This window comes from Pipra filicauda, unplaced genomic scaffold, assembly GCF_003945595.2.
Source record: "Pipra filicauda isolate LSUMZ 115617 unplaced genomic scaffold, ASM394559v2 scaffold76_size2844353_pilon, whole genome shotgun sequence".
NCBI lineage: Eukaryota > Metazoa > Chordata > Aves > Passeriformes > Pipridae > Pipra > Pipra filicauda.
The window spans coordinates 431,591-447,807 of NW_024104942.1; the positions used below are offsets into that span (position 1 = coordinate 431,591).

The window sequence follows — 16,217 nt, forward strand, 5'->3', positions numbered from 1 at the left end:
TCCACCCCTAAGGTGGATTTCAACCCCTGTTTTCTAACTCCATCTGAAATGTCAGCACTTTTATTACTTGGAAATTTTTTTATAATTCTGTGTAAATCTGTCTAAAGGACATTATTCGTATTGCCTTTAACATACAGAATTTAGTGAATGGTTTTTAACACCTGCATTAGTTATTGCTGAAATAGGAACAGCAAAGCAAGTGTGATATGAATAATTACCTCTTTTCTCTGGTTACAACCCAGAAACATTGTTGAGCACTGCCAGCATCTAATGAGCCCCACAGGGCTGGCTTGTTTCTGATGCACCAAGCGTTTAATGCTGCTGCTCATTCATTATTAATTGTCTGAATTTCATAATTGCTGATTTAGTTACAGTGTTACCAGCCTGCCTTCCTCGGTGTGTCACTGCTCCTCTGCCTGGCTATTCTCATCTGCCTTCTCAACTGGTCTTACTCAAGCTTTTTATGCAACTGGGGGAGCAGCTCTGTGGTGAGCAGTAAAAAAATACAGCTATAAATCCTGTGTTTTACAACTTGGGGCATAAATATAATTGTGTTGTGATTGGGCTCACTTTGCTGAGCTGACACCTTTCTGAAGTGCTGCGTGGGTGTCTTCACAGGGTGCCCCTTGCTTTGTCACCTGCCCTCAGGGTGGATTTGGGGTGACTCTGCTCTTCTGCAGTATCAGCCCCGCCTTTGACCCCCTACATGTGAGTAGGGATTATCTCAGCTGCCTTGAGCCAGGGTCTGTCTTAGAAAGAAAGCATTTCAGGAAGAAAGCTAATCTTGAACACAGAAATTTTGTTTCCCTTCTCAGGTGGAGGAAGGTGCTGGGCTGGACATTGTCTGCACTGCTCAGTCCTGTGGTCCCCCGGGCCACAGGGACTTTCTGGTGCCAGAAAGGGGCAGGAGTTTATTAGGGATTACTGTAAAGGGGCATGACTAAATTGCTGCAAATGACAATGCTGCTCTTTAGGCCAAGCTCATTCTAACACATGGGCTCAAACCCGCTGTGGGCTGGATGAACAGAGGCCATTTCCAGGCTCTTTTAGTTTCTTGCTTTCTTCAAAGGGCGATTGCACCAAACAGCTTGTGCACCCACTGCCTGCATAGGTCGAACCAATGCATGTCTAATTGGAAATACCACAAATTCCAGTCAGATGTGGGGTTTCCGAGGAATGGGCTTCTGCTTCTTCTAGCAAGAGGTGGCAAATATTAAAACGTGTACAGCTCAATTCTTGTCTTCTCCCCCCCGGGCTGTGAAAAGCAGTGCGAGAGCAGTGCCCGCAGATGCACGCAGAGCCTGCCCTTGTTTTCCTTCACTGAAGGAAGTAGCTCAAAGCCTGGTTGTTATTTTTGTAACCAGTTCGACCAGTATCCCAAACACACCCACTCCCCGGTTAATTTGCGCTCTCGCTTGGCCATCGGAGATGGCAGCATGTGAAGGCAGGGGGGAGCTTGCCACCTCCCACACAGGTCCAGTCTGTGCTGTTATCACTTGCTTGGATCTCTGAAAGGGGTTTAGGCGTGTTTTCAAGGCTGGAGGCTGGCGTGTTGCATGGTCTCCACCAACCTTCATGACTGGCTGAGAGGTACCACTTTTCCCAGCCCCTGAGCTCCCACTCGGAGCCATCGCTGCATGTGCCCAAGCTGGAGGAGAAATTATATGGCTTTCTTTTGTAATGTTGGTATTAGACAAGCCTCAATGAAGTGAACAGGATCTCTTGCACAGGGACCTTGTTGGCTTTGAGGAGCTGCTGGTGGAACTGAGGGATGTTGCTGGGAAGTGTGCTCCTGCTCCACCAGCTGCATCCCTCACGTGCACTGTGCTGCTGCATCCCCTGGCATGCAGAGCAGCTGCGAGCTGCTGATGAGTCTCAAGTCTCCTTTGAACCTCTGATTTTCAGGTGTTTAAAAAAAAAACAAAAACACAGGGAAGTCTGGAATTCCTAAGGATTGCTTGTAAGGGAGGTAAAGAATCTTGTAAATGGAAGTCCGGAAAAGAGGAGGTGAGAATAAGCTGTTACCTGGAGGAACTTTCTTCATTTAACCCTATGACTGGTATTGATTTAATTTTTACCAGTTCTGATTTCTCTGAGATTCCTGTCAAACTGCTTTGACTGCAGATGGCTCATGTATGTGTCCCAGTTTGCCACCTCAACTTGTGAAACTCGGAGGTAGTGAGAGGAAGTGGATGGAGGCAGCTCTCTGGTAGGAAATAGCAAACCGAGCAGAAGGCATTTATTGTGAAGTATTCAATGTTATTGGAAAACATATTTTTTGTGATAAATGGGTATGCTGTGATCCTGGGATGCTTTCAAAGCAGCAACCTTAACTCTGCTGTGCTGCTCTCACAACATGGGTATTTTTAGACTGATTCCCATTTATACCCATCAGTACTTGCAACCGTTACAGACGGTTACCAAAATTAAACCTGAAGTTGGATGGGAAAATAGGCACTGACCTTGTCAGTGCAAACCAAAATCATATCTATTTCAGACAAACACATGTACCTCAGAGCCGCATTTCCCATATGTGCAAATGCAAACTCCAAGGAACTGTAGGAGAGTTTTAAAAAGAATCATTAAGCCCAAGAGCAAGCATCCAATACTCCATTATTCCTTCTCTTTTTCAAATTACTGCGCTCTTTAATTTAAGTCTAGCTATTGGCAAAACCACAAGCAATGGTGTGTAGACAGGTAGACAGGGGAAATTTAATAGTGAGGAGCATCTTACGCCTGAGCTAGGAGGATGGCAGAGGTCTCCAGCCTGTTTGCCCATGCCATGCCAGCAGTTTGCCAATGGAGCTGGTGGGAACCTTGATCCTGCCCCCAGATATCTCCATGATTCTGTGCCCCACAGTGGGAATCATCCCTGCTGCAAGTGCGAGTGCTATGGACTAGTTTTGTCCCAGTTTTTGGCAACAGGAACAGGGAGCACAAGTGAAGTGACCACACCAAGGAGATCCCCAAATCTCCCTGCTGTCCTTGTCTCTTTTTCTCCCAGCCCTGAGGGGAACAGGAAGGTGCTGCTGGCATCCCATGGGCAAGTACCCTGCTCATGTGTGGATCATGGGCACAGTCATGGCCAGGCATATACTTTCAGCTGCATGCAGGAATTGGGGTGGTAAAGCCTCCTCACCAGAGCTGTGATGGGATAGCATGCCCATGGTAAAGGTTATGGAGATTCTCAAGTCACAGGCAGCAGCACAACACTTTGGTAGGGTGGCTTAAGGCAGCCTTTTAAAAATGGGTTTTAGTCCATTTATTGCTGATGACATTAGTAGGCTAAGCAGGTATTCCAGTATGCTCCCCTCTAGCAAGCCTGAGTCCCCTGAGGGCATAAAGTGCAGCCCAGAGTAGTGGACTGTCAGATGTTTTGAAGCCTTGTCCAGAAATGCCTCTTGGATGAAGCTGATTGCCCTTCTGGGAGGTGTCCTGCTTTCCAGCCACTTTATCCCTTGACATCTGCTGCTGCTCCAGTAGAGCTGGAGGGAGATTCGGACCAGGGCAGGCTAGCAGGTGCATTTCTCTTTTCAGGACAGCAGCCCATAGTGGAAGGGAGTGATGCTCCATGCCTAGGGACCCTGCTGGCAGGATGCTGGCTCTCTGCTGCCCTACCCTTCTGACAGAAAGGCTCTGGGGAGAGGCTGTGCTGCCTCCACTCCCTGCCGTGTGGCAGACTGTGCCCAGCTGTCTTCTGGACACCACCCGGTGTTCCCAGACCTGTGTGGCTTAGATGGCTGAGGACTCTTCTGCTCTGCAAGGCTGCTCCTGGCCAGGTGGCCTCTGTTTGCTAATGTGCCAAAGCTGTATTTAAATCATTCCCTTCTCCTCTGCAGTGCTCTTTTCTTTCAGGCACAGCTGCGTTTGCTGCATCCCATACGCACCCACCAGTCCCAGCGCACAGCACCTGCGCTGGGCAGGCTGGGTGCAGTGTGTGCCCTACCACCACATGGCCTTTCCCGGCCTTCTGGCCCACGGAATTCTTGGTTCACAGGCCAGATGGGCACATTGTGGTCCCGTGTTCCCTGTGCTGCTCACCTTGATGTGTGCAGCCCCTCCAACACTGCAAGTCACGCTTCTCCTCCAGTTAACAAAGCACCAGAAGGAAAAAGAAGAGATGAGATATTCTGGCTGCAATCTGCTCACAGTGCTTTGGCAGGACCCCAGCGCTGAGCTCTGGGTGTTGATTACCCCACAAAAGGCCAGTGGAAAGCCAGTGTTGCATTCCTGCTCCTCCAGCTTTCTGTGCCCATCCCCGAGGCAACTTGGCACCCCTGTCCAGGAAAAAAAGGCTTGTCCTTCACAGGTTCCTGTTCCCGCACAGCCCACAGGTGGCTTCTGAGTCATTTAGGGGCACTGGTGTTGATGCCATTTCTTTGTGTGGTTCAGTAAAGTGAAATCCTTGTCCCCTGCACAGCGCTGCTGTTTGCTATTCCTCACAATTACAGCTATTAGGATCCCAGCAAGGTTTCTCAGGCTTCCCTCCTGTGGGTTACACCTGAGCTCCTGTACATTTCTGAGATTTACCATCATTCCCCATGTTTTCAGCAGCACAAATTGCAAGGTATGTGGTTCCCCCCCAGTCGTTAATTCTCGGCGCCGCGGAGCCTGTGCCGATTGAACTCGAGCTCGGCTGTCATTTTGTAATAAGTTAATTCTTCATCAAGAGCGCAGCACCGCTCCTCCCCCAAAGTGCTGGGAAAGCGGTTGCTAGTCTGCCACGTCTGTCATTAGCCCGAGCTGACCTTGGGTTAAAGTCTAACTCTGAAAGTATTTTACGAGGTGCTGTGCCAGCCAGCTGCGAGGAGGAGCCGCAGGGGGTGCCAGGGGAGGCGGGCACTGGCTGTGGGAGCTGCGGGGGCATCACCACGGTTAGGAGACCTCGGGGTGCTCACAGTGCAGGGTCCTGGCCAGCCAACCCTTTGCATTTGACAAAGGTGGTTCTGGGGGATCCGGCACTGCTCGCAGTTTTGTGTGCTTTCTGGATAAACACAGAGAAATTCTGCTTTCTGGCAAAATTACATCCCCTTCAATGGTTTTTCTTATAGCAGAGTAGCAATGAGTTTTGTGGGAATTGCTTTTTCCCTATTAATTTAGTTCTCAGACTGCTGCTTTTTCCCAGAAAAAGCTTGTAACTTTGGTGTTTTTTTAAGGATGGGGATAGAGGATGGAAGAGGATGGGGCAGTTCAATGCATTTAGAGCAACTTCCATTAAAAAACATTCTGTTTATTTGCATTCTGTTGGCGTAATCAGACCATATAGCATTTCTGGTACCTTCCCTCACTGATGAATGGTGCTAGTGGGCAGACTTAAAACTGTACCCACGTCTGTTTAGATGGGCTGGGATGAAGTGAGGGCATTTTTATTCAGGTTAACATTTTTTGGATGCTTGTGAATGTGGGGGGATGATGAATCTAGAAAGATATCATCTCTCCTCTTTAGTGTCCGATCTGCCTAACCTAGTGTGCAGCGCGTGGTTGCAAGTTTTCTTACACTTCTACTGTGTGGAAACACCACAACAGGAGTGGATAGCATCTTTCTAGGGATGCTGAATTTTCCCCGCTTTTCACACATACCCATCACACTGGGATTCATACATAATTTTACTCTAAGCTGACGAGGTTACATGCGCTCTCTATTAAGCAACATATGTTACTCAGTTCTCCAGAAAGGGCAGTTTTAATATTCTGCCAGTAGGAATGTGTTGCGCAATGATGCATACACCAGCTGGCTTCTTTTCCTTCTGAAGTTATTTAAATACTGAACTCCACATAAAAGACAGATGTTGAGAATAGACTCCCACAAACCTGAGGTCACTGGTAAGGCTTTCGTGCTCTGATGGAGTAGATGTTTTCTTTTCCAGATGAAAAGATGAATGTGTTTTTTGTGGGCAGTGTAATATTAAGGGATGATCTGAATTCACTTCTTAGCTGGTTGGGTTTTGTGGGTGATCTTATACTTCTTTTTCATTACTGAGACCACCTTTGCTTTTTTTCTCGAATAGTTGTGGGGTTTTTTGACTGATGCATCTCGAATGTCCATTTTCAGTCTTTGCTCAAACCTTTTAGTACAGTTCTTAGAGCTTCAGTTGGAGACCGACTGTGAAGCTGTGAAAGTCCAGGAACGGACAGTTTCTCTTGCTTTTTCCATTTTCTGTGTATTTCCCTGAAATTAATTCTTCTTTGTCTTCTGGGATCGCCACATTTCTATAGCCAAGAATTAATATAATTAACCCAAGCTTGCATTATTATTACAGATATTTAAAGATCCAGAGTCATACCCAAGATGGGCTGAAGGCTAAGAAAGCTCTTCTGACTCTTACACCATTTAGTCATTTATAAGTAATACAGTGAAATGCTACATGGTGTGAAACACAAGGGGATCATGGGAAAGCTGCACAAATCCTCTTTTCTTTCTTGATCCCAAGCTGGATAATTATTTCTGTATCACTTCTTTATTAAGCCGTAGGGTGGAATTCAGCTCTCCAAGATGGAGCTATTGGTAGCTGAGCTTATCATGTGTGAAGTTCTTTTCATGTGTTTTTTCTCCTGAAGGAGTCACCACAAAGCAGAATGCGGTGCCCAGAGAGTGTGGGGTGAATCGCTGTCACCCACCTCCCTGCATCAGATCACAGGGACACTCCTGTTGCTCCTGGTGTAATGAATAGCAAAGCTTCCCCTGAGCATCCCCATCCCCTCTTGGCAGTGGAACGGGTCCTATGCTGGTGGCTTTGACAAACCCCCTTTTGCTTTGCTGCATGCAGGCAGTTTTGTACTGGCTCAGAGAAAAGCTTCTTAGCAGCAGTGCTGTGCATTTTAGCACATCTTTGGGGATGCAGGATGTATCCCCAACAAGGGTTGTATGGCAGTGGTCCAGTGTTTCTGGAAACATGTGCGTTTTCTTTTCCTGTGGGTCAACCAGTGCCTGCTTGTTTTGGATGCAGCAGCAAACAGTGGCTGTGCATACCTTCTCATACTCCCTTTGGTGGCATTTTCAACCCTGTCATCACCTCTGCTTTCCTCCCAGCAGCAGGAAAAGTTAAAACCCTAATGCTTTTCATCCCTCTTAAGCTTTATTTTGCAGCAGAAGGAGGGATGTTGACAAACATGGGCAGACACGCAGATCTCTGTGCCTGGGGCACACACAGTTGTAGTCAAGAATAACTCCAAGCCAGGGAGGTCCTGATCGATCATACAGAGAGGTTTTTCCATGGCCCTGTTAACTAAAGGGGCTTGCAGGGCAGGTATTAGCAAGGGCAGGTCCTGTCCATGCTTTGGTGAAACCATCTGAAACATCCAGTAGTCTTCAGAAGCAGAAATACCATCCTGGCACCGGTAGCCTGCTAGTGGGAAGGATTTGCCTTGGCTTTGGAGAAGTCCAAGGAGGTAGTGTAGGGCCAGGTACCCTTCCCAGGCTGGAGAGAGTGCATGTGCAGGCAGGGTACCCAGCCCAGCCCTGAGCACTACTCCTGGGCTGGTGCCTGGGGCTGGCTGTCGCCATCAGCCACTGCCTTCCTGGGAGCTGCAGGGGCTTGCTGGATTGGGCAAGGGCTTGTGGTAGCCATGCCTTCTTCCTGCCTTAACCAGCGAGCAGCACCCAGGACAGCCAGGCATTGAACTGGGCTGGTCATGGCACTTGCTGTCACTGCTAATGTGAACTGCTGCCCCATGAGATGGTGCAGATTCTGCCCTGCACAGCTTTGGGTTCATCCCTTACAGTCTCTGTGGCTTAGATCTCACTTAGAGGAACTGCACAGAGCTAACGCTCCCTTAGACCAAATTAGAAAGCCCCTCAAGATCAGCAACGCATCTCCTGGCCTGTGGGACTCAGCTTGCCTTCCCTGCACAGCCCCGGGATGCAAGAGGCGACTCGACTGAATTGCTGTCTTATTGAATCCTCTTCCTTGCTAATTTATTATTAAGTGACGGTTAGTGTTTCATTAGAGCCCCAGTGGGCATGAGTTCATTAGCATTTTATTGGCTAGAGCTGTGCTTTCGTGCATGGGAAGTGTATCCCGGAGAGCCTCTGGGCTCGTTGGAGTGACTGCACTAATGAGCTCTGGATGGGGTGGGATGGGCAATAGCTCTCTAAGCGCATGTCTCAGGCTTGCAAAGAAGCTTGGCTCTCACTTTGGTGTCAGGATAAAGACCTGGATTTGTGGAAGGGCTTAACAATTCCGGCTGGTTGGTTCTTTTGAGAATTTGACTTTTTTGCTTCTGTTGGTCCTTGCTGGAGTTTTGCTATGAGCCATTGGCACAAGGGGACTTTGGCTTTAGTGTGGCAGAGGCACACACACAACAGCTCTCCCCTCTGCCAGGCTTGGGGCGAGCCTGGGCAGAATCCCTTGCCTGCAGCCAGGAATTCCAGAAGCCTCTCCAAGGAGCTCTACGTTTATTCTATCCCTGAAACATGCCAGGACTGGGTAACATCTTTGCTGAAAGCTCCTGGCCTGTCTGCATTGTTGTCCTGGAGCTGTTACTCACCAAAAAAACCAAGCTAAAATTAGTCTGTTTAACCCTGGCATATTTTTCAGGGTTGATGTCTCTTCCAAGCCCACGTTAATTAGCACATGGGGTAACCCAGAATAGAAACCCCACGGCACCAGCAGCTCAGAAATGCAACTTGATGTTTATAATCAATGATCGTTAGGACCAATAAATCAGGCTGCAGTGCTCCAAGGTGCTGTGCAGTCAGCCTGAATGCTGCAAAGAGCATCCAGCTCAGCCCTCAGCTCCTGGAAAAATCACACACAGAGCTTCAGAAGGGGCTGGGTTAATTACTCCAAGGTAGTCGGGCCAGAGCTCACCTTCTCAGGGCTAAATCAAGACATTTCTCTAGTGTTAGGTACCAGGCACCTGATCTTGGCACTGGTCTGCTGTCTTAGCAAGGCACAGAGAAGGGGCTTTTGAATGCAGCTTCACCTCTGCGAGTAATGATGGGAAAGGAGATATGAGAGATGGACCTGGAAACCCACACCAATGGGTTCTTTGTTGAGGGACTCTGGTGAGACCCTTCTCCATGAGGAATAGGCTGTGCAAGTAGCATATGGGTATGTGCTGGGGGTTTTAAGGCTGGCCATAGCCATTCCCCTGTACTTAGCGCTGGTGAGGCCACACCTGGAGTGCTGTGTCCAGTTCTGGGTCCCTCAGTTCAGGAAGGATATTGAGGTCCTGGAGCAGGTCCAGAGAAGAGCAACGAGGCTGGTGAAGGGACTCGAGCACAAATGCTGTGAGGAGAGGCTGAGGGAACTGGGGCTGTTCAGCCTTGAGAAGAGGAAGCTCAGGGGAGACCTCATCACTCTCTACAACTCCCTGAAAGGAGGTTGTAGCCAGGTGGGGTTTGGTCTCTTCTCCCAGGCAACCAGCAGTAAGACAAGAGGGCATGATCTTAAGCTCTGCCAGTGGAAGTTTAGGTTGGATATTAGGAAGAAATTTTTTATGGAGAGAGTAATCAGACATTGGAATGGGCTGCCCAGGGAGGTGGTGGATTCACCATCCCTGGAGGTTTTTAAGATGAGACTGGATGTGGCACTTGGTGCCATGGTCTGGTAACCATGGCGGTGTTGGATCAAGGGTTGGACTTGATGGTCTCGGAGGTCTTTTCCAACTTGGTTGATTCTATGGTGGGATCCTGAGCTCTGCTTTCTCCAGCCCATCACCATGGCTTCAGCCCTGGAGTTTGTGGGCTCGTCTGGTTGGCCATGGGGAAGGGCAGAGCTGCATTCCCTGCACTGTTTTCCAAGCCATCTGAATCTCCCATCCCCATCGACAATTTTAAAATGGCTTTGAGGAATTGTGCTTTCAGGTCTTTTATCATTTGATCACAGGTCAGGGCCAGCAGCTTTTCCTGCCTGCTGGCTCTGGCTGCCAGAGTTAATACATCATGCGGTGCTGGAAATGTCACGGCGAGGCTCGGCGCGGGCTGGAGGCAGGGCACTGCGTCGGGCGTCTGCCCTGTGCTCCCTCTGCAGAGACATTGCTGAAATAAGGAGAGGATGAATTAAATCCCACTTCCTCAGGCAGGCTAGGTGCAGGATGCAGGGCTTTTCTGGGCACAGAGGATCTGTCCCCACGGCTGTGCACAGCACTCTGCACGTAGGACCAGCACATCGGGTACCTGATGTGGGTGCACCTGAGGCAGACAGGTGATGGGACTCCTCAAAAGTCCCACAGCAGGAGGTTGCTCAGCCTAAATGGCTTATTTAGCCTATTCCCCTGCCAGCTCTCTAAATGTAAGTAAGACTCTAAATGCCAAAGTGGATGGATTTTTCAGAAATCTCATTCTCTCCCCAGGCCAGACCAGAGCTTTGTGTTTAGCCGCTGATCTTTAGAAGTTCCTATTGGGATTTTTTCCTGTCCAGTGACTTCTAATTGAAGTGGGTAATTGCATTATCCCATATCCCCTGGAGAGGTTCACAGAGTCCTCAGCAATCATCATCAGTTTTATACTGAGCCCAAAAATACCCCACTCTAAATGCCATTTCCCTTACCAGAGCTCAGCAATGGCCACAAGCCAGCGGGGCAAACGCAGCCAGGCTGTGGATCCCTGGGAGCTGGCAGGGCTAGGGAGGTGGCAATCCTTCTTTGGGGAGGCTCAGCCCTTTGGAGGGTCAGAGGGAGTGCCTTTGAAACAAGCTACCATTCTCAGCAGCATCCTGGGTCTGGATTGCTTTGATGTGTCCTCCTGCGGGGCATAAGAACACTGCAGGGCAAAAAGATTCCTTGTCCTGTCCTAGCATGGATGTGCATGTTGATGCAGGCATGTGAGATCAGGAAAACATGTTCTCGTCTCTCTTGCCCCTTCCTCTTGCAGCCTCTTCAGCCCTACCTGAGACTGTCCTGGCACAGAAAGGCTAATTCAAGTGTTTTCTTCCATCTTCTGCAGTATGAGTTTAAAGCCAAGAATATCAAGAAGAAGAAAGTGAATCTCATTGTGTCAGTGGATGGCGTGAAGGTCATTCTGAAGAAGAAGAAGAAGGTAGGCAGCACTGGTCCCTGGGGCAGCAGTGCCTTGACAGCAGGAACTCTCCCTTCCCAGAGCAGGGACCTGCAGCATCCTTGAACTTCTGGGAAAATCTGGTGGGCTGGGAGAGAGAGAGATGGGCTGGGATCAGCCATGGGTGGACCATGTTCCCACAGTGTGGCTGAGGTCGTCCTGATGTGGGTGTAGAAGGGGTTTGGGGGGCCCCATGGCAGTGATGTGGGACGTGGCTGATCCCCAGCAGGACCCAACCCTTGGTTCCCTGGGAGCAGCAACAGACAAGAGCTTCCTGAGTCTGTCCCTGGACTGTCTCTGCCCTGTCCTTGTTCTGAAGGACAGCATCTGACGTACTCATTTTCAGCTTCTTTCATTGCAGAAAAAAGAATGGGCCTGGGACGAGAACAAAATGCTCGTCATGCACGACCCCATCTACAGGTAAACCTGATGGGTGAGGGGACAGAGGCTCTCTGCCATGCCACTTACTCACACCACACTGGCACTGTGCTGGGGACTGACCTGGAGAGCTGCCACCATCCCTGCAGAGGGCAGCTCCCCTGGCTCGCGGTGCTCTCTGGAGTCCCCAGCTCTCTTCCTCCATCTTGTTGCCAAAAGCAAGAGCATGGGGTGTCTGTCCCAGCGAGGCTGAACGGGGCTGAGACGGGCCCCAGCCATGCTGGGGAGGGGGCAGCAGGCACCCAGGCAAGAAGGCTGACTCTCTGAGCAGGCAAGGAGTGAGGTTTGCTCTCCTCTGTCCCTGGAGGGCTCCTGGGCCGCTGACTCTGTCCCTGAGGGCTGAGCAGAGAAGTCCCATGCTGCCTTTGCAAAACATTTGCTGCTGCTGAATCAGCAGGCTAATTTTCCCAGCCGAGGCAAAACCACTGCCAAAAAAATATTCTGATGGGCTTTAGCAGGGACGTGCTGCGGAGGCTGGGGATCTGCCAGCACCCCGTGCCCTGGGAAGCGCTGGCTGTGGCCTTTGCAGTCTCCTGGGCATGTAGGTAATGTGTATGATGATATCTTCCCTTCTTTTCTGTCCTTGCAGAATATTCTATGTGTCTCATGACTCCCAGGACCTAAAGATCTTCAGCTACATTGCCAGGGATGGGTCTAGCAACATCTTCAGGTGCAACGTCTTCAAATCCAAGAAGAAGGTAAAGGTGCTGGGGTGCTCGTCTTGTCATGGTGTGGCCTCGGTGGAGCAGCTGGGGCAGGATCCGGTGGCACTGCATTGCAGGTGGCAGCCCAGAGCACACCGGGGATCTGAGCTCTGGTGCCCCAGGCCCTGTGGCAGCACACAGAGACCCCTGAGAGCTGCACCAGGCTGGGGGGTCACCAGGAAGGGGTGGCCCAGCTGAAGTTACATCCCTCCTCTCCTCTCCTCGCCTGCCGCAGAGCCAAGCCATGCGCATCGTGCGGACGGTGGGGCAGGCGTTCGAGGTCTGCCACAAGCTGAGCCTGCAGCACACCCAGCAAAACGCAGATGGGCAGGAGGATGGAGACAGTGAGAGGAACGGAGATGACCTGGATGTCCCAGGTATTTCGCAAAGGCGGAGGTGGGGGTAGCATGGGGTTCCTGGAGCCTGGCAGACACGGTCCAGAGAAGCACTGTCTTCCCATACTGCTCCTTGCTGGCTGACACCTGTGGGGAATAGATTTGCACAGCAATCTGGCCTGTGGCGCCTCTGGCTCAAGCTGGGATCTTGCCCAGCAAGGAGCCTTCGCTAGGTGTTAGCCCTCATCCTCGCAGACATCCCCCTTGCTGGGAACCAATTAGCAGGGCCCGGGACTCTGCTGGGCGCCAGAGTACTCTCCGTGCTTGGCTGCACACGCTGCAAACATTCCCTCGCTGCTTCTGCAGCAGAGGCCTCAGCACAGACCTGTGTCCAGAGGCGTGCCTGGGGCTGGGGCTCTCTGCAGTTCCTTGAATGGACTAATCTATGTTTGTGGTCTTGCATCAAGCTGCCAGGTCTGCAGGCAGCCTGCGGACCCTGTTCCTTCTCAGCCCCATAGGTAGAGGGTGCTGGAACAAGTGCTCCTGGCTGTTGGTCCAGGCCCATCACCCAAGCTCTGCAGGGCCCCAGGGAGCTGCCCTGCTCCTTGGTGCCTGTGCCTGCACTGGAGGGGAGGCAGATGTTTTTCAAGAGGTTGGTCAAATACCCGTCTAGTGCCAGCTGAGACACTGATGGGTCCTGCTGCCTGCTTGTGTGTGGATTGCCTGCCCTGCCATCCCATGCTGGGGGCCAGTTCCCCCCCATCACAATAGGAGCAGCCTGGAGTGGGCTGTGGTTTCCTGCTTGCCTCTGACCAGTGCCGTCGTGATGACCTAATCATTGGGCTGTTATGGACCTGTCATTGTTTGGTTTTCCTCCACACAATGTCCGGGCCATGATATGCAGTTCCCTGGAGAATTCCGAGCATCTGTTTTTTGTTTTTCTTTCGTAATCTCTTGTTTACCTTTCTTTATCTGTGTTTTCTGCTCTTGGTGGCCCATTTGTCCAGCCTCAGGGGTTTTGGCTGCTGTTCCCAAGGTTTGGTGTGCTGGGGCTGGGTGTGTTTTTGGCTGCAACCCCCATCCTGAGCAGCAGCAGGAAGAGCAGCTGTGTCTCTGTGTACCTGCTTCCCCCCAGAGCTGGAGGGCGGGTGGCAGGGGGGTGGTGGGGACCGACCCTGGGCGTCGCTCACTACACTTGGGGTGCACCACAGCAAGCTCCTGCTCCAAGCAGACTGTGCTCTACTCTGACGCTGCTCCCACAGCCTGCCGCCTCTCCGGTGTGGAGAGGGCAGCTGCCGCAGCGGAAGAGACGGACATCGACGCCGTGGAGCTGCCGCTGTCCGGAGCCGACATCCTGGACTTCAGCCGTGGCGTGACCGACCTCGATGCTGTGGGCAAGGAGGTGGGTGGCCTATGCCAAGGTACCTGAGTCCCTGCCCTCCACTCTTGGGGCACTGCACAGCCCCAGCCCCGTGGCTCTGATGTGCACCCCTAGGGCCCAGGGATCGGGAGGGATTCAGCAGCATTCCCCAGCTCCCAGATCAAAGCCATCTGCCGCTGCAGGGCTGCCCTTTGGCTTGGGGCCCAGGGCGCTCCTGGAGAGCGCTGGGATGAGGCTGAACTCTGTGCAGCCACACGGAAAGTGTTTTGGGCAGAGCTGATAGGGATTTTTTCCACCAAAAAAACAAAAATAAAGGACTTTTTTGATACAGTGGAAATTCCCATTGGAAACGCCAGCCTTTTCAGGAATTTTCTTCAGAAGTATTTGGGTTGTTGTCGAAACTGAAAAAATACTGTCCTCAAAGTTTGTCAGAACCCCCAGCAAAGTGTGCATTTGCTTTGAATGCATTTGCTTCTTTCCTGGGTATTCGGGGGGGCTGCTCTCTTCCGCAGCCTGTATGTGCCAGGTGGCTCTCTGAGGTGAGTGGCATGGGATCACACTTTCCACATTGGTGTTTTGCAGGCCTGCCTCCACCCTGAAGATATCCTGACAGCGTCGCCCAAGATGCTGCTGCCCTCATCTGCCCAGCTGCCTGACCTGGGAACACCCCTCTCTGCCCACCATCAGATGCAGCTTCTCCAGCAGCTCCTGCAGCAGCAGCAGCAGCAGACACAAGTGGCTGTGGCACAGGTTCTCCCCTCCACTCTTTTCTGGGGCGGCAACAGGGCTGGGGCACACCGAACCCCTTGGTGCCACCAAGGGGAGTGGCACCTGGAGGCAGTGTTGAAGGCAGGCTGCTCTGTGGGGAGCTCCAGGCAGAAATGTTCAGGTGGCAACTGTGGGAGAAACTGTGACTCAGAGGATGGGACGTGCAGCAAGGGGAGAGGAGTGGCAATTTGCCCTCAGGAAAGATGAGGTGCTTAGGTCTGCATGCCACCAGGTTTCTTGGGCTTTCAGCCCCTCTCTGCTTGCCAGTACCTGGCCTCAGTGTTCACCCTGAATAACTGCTGCCTGAGCTGTGTGTCTGGCAGCTTACTCTCCATGCAGCTATTTCTCATTTAAGCAGCTCTGGCTGCTTTATCCAACTCATTACCTGAGCTTTACTTGTTCATTGACCCCTCGCAGAGCTCTTCACAACTGCTCAACTTTCTTCTTGACCTGGCCCGAGCAATGGGCTCCAGCAGCCTTTTTGTGCTGTCCCATGGCTTTCCTCCTCTCGCATCAGTAAATCAGTGTTTGTGCTTCTGCCTGAGCTGCTGCCCCAGAGCCCACGTGCCATCTGGGGTCACAGGCTGCAAAGCTGCTTTCCCCTCTGGAAGAGAGACCTTCATCCTCGGGGGATCCTTTATATCTGCCCAAGTACAGTGTTGCCTGCAATCCAAAAGGGCTCTGTGGTGCCTGCTCAGAGTGTAAATTATTGCACCCCTTGCCCCTGTGACTGATAGTTTGGTCAGTGCCGGCCCCCTTTGCCTTGAGCTTTGCCATCAGAGAGGCCAGGGGACCATGTGCTGAGTGTGCTCTGGTGTTACACTGCCACCTGCCCGCACGCTCCCCATCACGTCTGCTGTACCTGCAAGGAGTGGGTGCCTCATCACACCATTGGGTGGGATGCTGGTGAGCCCTGGTAGATGAGTGGTGGTGGCCAGAGTCAAAGCCCTCAACCCTTGAGCAGTGTCTCCCCACGCTCACCCCCTCTCGGCTGTCCCACAGGTGCACCTGCTGAAGGACCAGCTGGCAGCAGAGGCGGCGGCACGGCTGGAGGCCCAGGCTCGAGTGCACCAGCTCCTGCTCCAGAACAAGGACTTGCTGCAGCACATCTCGCTCCTGGTCAAACAGGTGCAGGAGCTGGAGCTGAAGCTGGCAGGGAACACGACGAGTAAGCGCTCCCGTCACTTCTTCTCCCCTCACTTCTAGCAACGGCTGTGAGGCACATGCACATGGGTGTTTCTGTTGGGGTTTTTTGTGTGTTTCCATTCGTTTTGTTTAGAGGGATATTTGTGCCCTTCTGGCCAGGCTTGTGCATGTGCAGCAGGGTGCTTGCATGCCGTGTGGGATGGGGCTTGGGGAGGGCTGTATGGACAGGTACTTACCTACCTCCATCAGCTGTATGTCTGCATTCCCCAGTGGCTGCATGCTCTAGGCCAGCTCCATACCTGCCCAAGAGCCCCTTCTTGACCTTCCTCTCCAGCAGATGTGGCCATCAGCTCCCTGCAGGAGCTGGGGTAGGAGACAGTTAACGTTTTGTCCTGCAGAACTGGCTCTTTGTTGGTCAGCAGCAGTAACACCAAATAAGCCCCTCT

The 16,217-nt window shown here is 51.7% G+C and overlaps 1 protein-coding gene across 5 annotated transcripts in view; it reads left to right on the forward strand.

The window, feature by feature from the left end:
• The window catches only part of LOC113983824 (nitric oxide synthase 1 adaptor protein), a 44,886-nt gene that overhangs the window by 21,027 nt on the left and 7,642 nt on the right, over positions 1 to 16,217 (forward strand). For 3 of the 5 annotated variants that reach the window (XM_039389806.1, XM_027713333.2, XM_027713332.2), the window contains exons 3-9: positions 10,889 to 10,981; positions 11,346 to 11,419; positions 12,027 to 12,135; positions 12,377 to 12,518; positions 13,739 to 13,878; positions 14,440 to 14,607; positions 15,628 to 15,793. In XM_039389806.1, the coding sequence (XP_039245740.1) occupies positions 10,889 to 10,981; positions 11,346 to 11,419; positions 12,027 to 12,135; positions 12,377 to 12,518; positions 13,739 to 13,878; positions 14,440 to 14,607; positions 15,628 to 15,793 (892 nt within the window). The remainder of the gene's footprint in view (positions 1 to 10,888; positions 10,982 to 11,345; positions 11,420 to 12,026; positions 12,136 to 12,376; positions 12,519 to 13,738; positions 13,879 to 14,439; positions 14,608 to 15,627; positions 15,794 to 16,217) is intronic. The other 2 variants (XM_027713334.2, XM_039389807.1) reach the window with 1 other exon arrangement.